This window comes from Arachis hypogaea, chromosome 4 (assembly GCF_003086295.3).
Source record: "Arachis hypogaea cultivar Tifrunner chromosome 4, arahy.Tifrunner.gnm2.J5K5, whole genome shotgun sequence".
Classification (NCBI taxonomy): domain Eukaryota; kingdom Viridiplantae; phylum Streptophyta; class Magnoliopsida; order Fabales; family Fabaceae; genus Arachis; species Arachis hypogaea.
Window position 1 is genome coordinate 90,615,892 of NC_092039.1, and position 3,687 is coordinate 90,619,578.

The 3,687-nt window shown below is 34.2% G+C and overlaps 1 protein-coding gene across 1 annotated transcript; it reads right to left on the reverse strand.

The window, feature by feature from the left end:
- Nucleotides 1-549: 549 nt before the first annotated feature.
- LOC140184164 (zinc finger BED domain-containing protein RICESLEEPER 1-like) lies at nucleotides 550-1,065 on the reverse strand. The gene has a single exon (XM_072234459.1). The coding sequence runs from the start codon at nucleotides 1,063-1,065 to the stop codon at nucleotides 550-552; it is 516 nt and encodes a 171-aa protein (XP_072090560.1).
- Nucleotides 1,066-3,687: the final 2,622 nt, after the last annotated feature.

The window sequence follows — 3,687 nt, forward strand, 5'->3', positions numbered from 1 at the left end:
AGAAGTTTAATAGTTCAACAATTAACACAATTGAAAATAAAAATAAATTGTCATTAAACTGATAGCAAAGTTATGGTGTGATGTCTTCTCCAAGAAAATAGCTAAAACTTTATAATGCAAACCAACCTGAAATTAAAAAAAAAAAACAGTTACATAATAAGAACAACAACAACAACAACAACAATAATAATAATAATAATAATATAAGGAGAACAATTCCTACCGTAACAACTTAACAAGATGTACTTTAATCAGACTCAACACCAGAATCTTCTTCATTGGGATCACGAGTGAGTGCAACTTCTATAAAATATATAAAACAAGAAACAATCATAACAAATAATATATATTAATAAAAACTAGATTAAAATAAAGAAAATTATAAATAGAAACTTAACCTTACCTAATTCTAACTTCTCCAATTCCTCGATGAGTTCCTCAAGGACAAGTTTTGGAGAGTTTCGGAGCCAATTTTGGGTACAAATTAACGCATCAACTGTCATCGGAGTTAGAGAACTCCTATAATTATTCAACACCCTTCCTCCAGTACTAAATGCCGATTCTAAAGCAACTGTAGAAACTGGCATGGCTAAGACATCTCTTGCAATCCCCCCCCCCAAGAATTGAAAATTTAGTGGAATTCACTTTCCACCAATTTAGAATGTCGAATTGCACGCCACTCTTCTCTAATGCCTCCATAAGATATAACTCCACCTCATTCTTGTTAACACTCTCATTGAATTGCATTTCCTTCTCAAATTCTATAGCAAAAGAAGTTTCATGTGCCTCAAGCTCTTGTGTGCTAATTTCAGGAGGATCTTGCCGAGTAGACCTTTGATAGTAACCACCAAATAGCCTGTAGCTATCAAACACCTTGAAAAGTGTATCCTTCACCTTTGAAGTTAAAAATTTAGCATCTTCTTTTTCATACAACTTTTCAAAACTCCACTTAATCAATTGAAGCTTATATCTAGGATCAAGAACAACTGCAATTAAAATCATCATGTTTGTGTTCTTTATATTTTCCCAATACTTATCATACTTGGACTTCATTTTCACAGCCATGCTTGAAAGTACCCCTTAATGGATGTGAGTTCCAATCCTCCATTCTATTTTTCAAGTAAGAAAGTGCAACATCATTTGAACTAGTGATGAGCGGATAATTTATACGCTTTTTGGCATTGTTTTTAGGTTGTTTTTAGTAAGTTTAAGCTACTTTTAGGGATGTTTTCATTAGTTTTTATGTTAAATTCATATTTCTGGACTTTACTATGAGTTTGTGTGTTTTTCTATGATTTCAGGTAAATTCTGGCTGAAATTGAGGGACTTGAGCAAAACTCTGAAAAAGGCTGACAAAAGGACTGCTGATGCTGTTGGAATCTGACCTCCCTGCACTCGAAATGGATTTTCTGGAGCTACAGAACTCCAAATGGTGCGCTCTCAACGGCGTTGGAAAGTAGACATCCAGAGCTTTCCAGAAATATATAATAGTCTATACTTTATTCGGAAATTGACGATGTAACTTGGCGTTGAACGTCAAGTACATGCTGCTGTATGGAGTTAAACGCCAGAAAAACGTCATGATCCGGAGTTGAACGCCCAAAACACGTCATAACTTGGAGTTCAACTCCAAGAGAAGCCTCAGCTCGTGGATAGATCAAGCTCAGCCCAAACATACACCAAGTGGGCCCCGGAAGTGGATTTATGCATCAATTACTTACTCATGTAAACCATAGGAGCTAGTTTATTATAAATAGAACATTTATCTATTGTATTAGACATCTTTTGACAGTTTAATCTCTTGGCTATTTGGTCACTTGATCATGGAGAGGGCTGGCCATTCGGCCATGCCTGAACCTTTTACTTATGTATTTTCAACAGTAGAGTTTCTGCACACCATAGATTAAGGGTGTAGAGCTTTGCTGTACCTCAAGTTTCAATACAATTATTATTACTCTCTATTCAATTCTCTTCTATTCTTATTCCAAGATATACGTTACACTTAACTTTGATGAATGTGATGATCCGTGACACTCATCATCATTCTCACCTATGAACGCGCATGACTGACAACCACTTCCGTTCTACCTTAGGCCGGGCGCATATCTCTTAGATTCCCCAACAGAATCTTCGTGGTATAAGCTAGATAGATGGCGGCATTCATGAGGATCCGGAAAGTCTAAACCTTGTCTGTGGTATTCCGAGTAGGATTCTGGGATTGAATGACTGTGACGAGCTTCAAACTCCTGAAGGCTGGGCGTGATGACAAGCGCAAAAGAATCAAGGGATTCTATTCCAACCTGATTGAGAACCGACAGATGATTAGCCATGCTGTGACAGAGCATAGGAACGTTTTCACTGAGAGGATGGGATGTAGCCATTGACAACGGTGATGCCCTACATACAGCTTGCCATGGAAAGGAGTAGGAAGGATTGGATGACTGCAATAGGAAAGTAGAGATTCAAGAGGAGCACAGCATCTCCATACACTTATCTGAAATTCCCACTATTAATTTACATAAGTATTTCTATCCCTTTTATTTTCTTTTTATTATTAATTTTCGAAACCCAAAACTATTTAATCTGCCTAACTGAGATTTACAAGGTAACCATAGCTTGCTTCATACCAACAATCTCTGTGGGATCGACCCTTACTCACGTAAGGTATTACTTGGATGACCCAGTACACTTGCTGGTTAAGTTGAACGAAGTTGTGAACTATGGTATTGGCATCATGTTTTTTTGGCGCCATTACCAGGGAATGAAAAGCAATGAATTTTGCAAAATGGAATAACAATTGAATCACAATTTCGTCCACCAAGTTTTTGGCGCCGTTGCCGGGGATTGTTTGAGTATGGACAACTGACGGTTCATCTTGTTGCTCAGATTAGGTAATTTTTTTTCAAAAATCTTTTTCAAAATTTTTCTTTTCTTTTTCGTTTTTCTAAACTTTATTTTCGAAAAAAATTAATAAAAATCCAAAAAAATTAAGAAAATCATAAAAATAAAAAATATTTTGTGTTTCTTGTTTGAGTCTTGTGTTAATTTTTAAGTTTGGTGTCAATTGCATGCTTTTAAAATTTTTCTTGCATTTTTTCGAAAATCCCATGCATTCATAGTGTTCTTCATGATCTTCAAGTTGTTCTTGATAAGTCCTCTTGTTTGATCTTGATGTTTTCTTGTTTTGTGTTGTTTGTTGTTTTTCATATGCATTTTTTGTTTGTTAGAGTCCATGCATTAAAGATCTCTAAGTTTGGTGTCTTGCATGGTTTCTTTGCATCAAAAATTTTTCAAAATTATGTTCTTGATGTTCATCATGATCTTCAAAGTGTTCTTGGTGTTCATCTTGACATTCATAGCATTATTGCATGCATTCATTGTTTTGATCTAAAAATTTCATGCATTGAGTATTTTTGTTGTTTTTCTCTTTCATCAATAAAAAATTCAAAAATAAAAAAATATCTTTTCCTTATTTCCCTCCAAATTTTCGAAATTTTGGGTTGACTTGGTCAAAAATTTTTAAAATTAGTTGTTTCTTACAAGTCAAGTCAAAATTTCAATTTTTTAAAATCTTATCTTTTCAAAATCTTTTTCAAAAAAAAAAAATTATATCTTTTTCATTTTTTTTAATTTTTCGAAAAATTCAAAAATATTTTCAAATTATTTTCAAAATCTTTTTCTTATCTT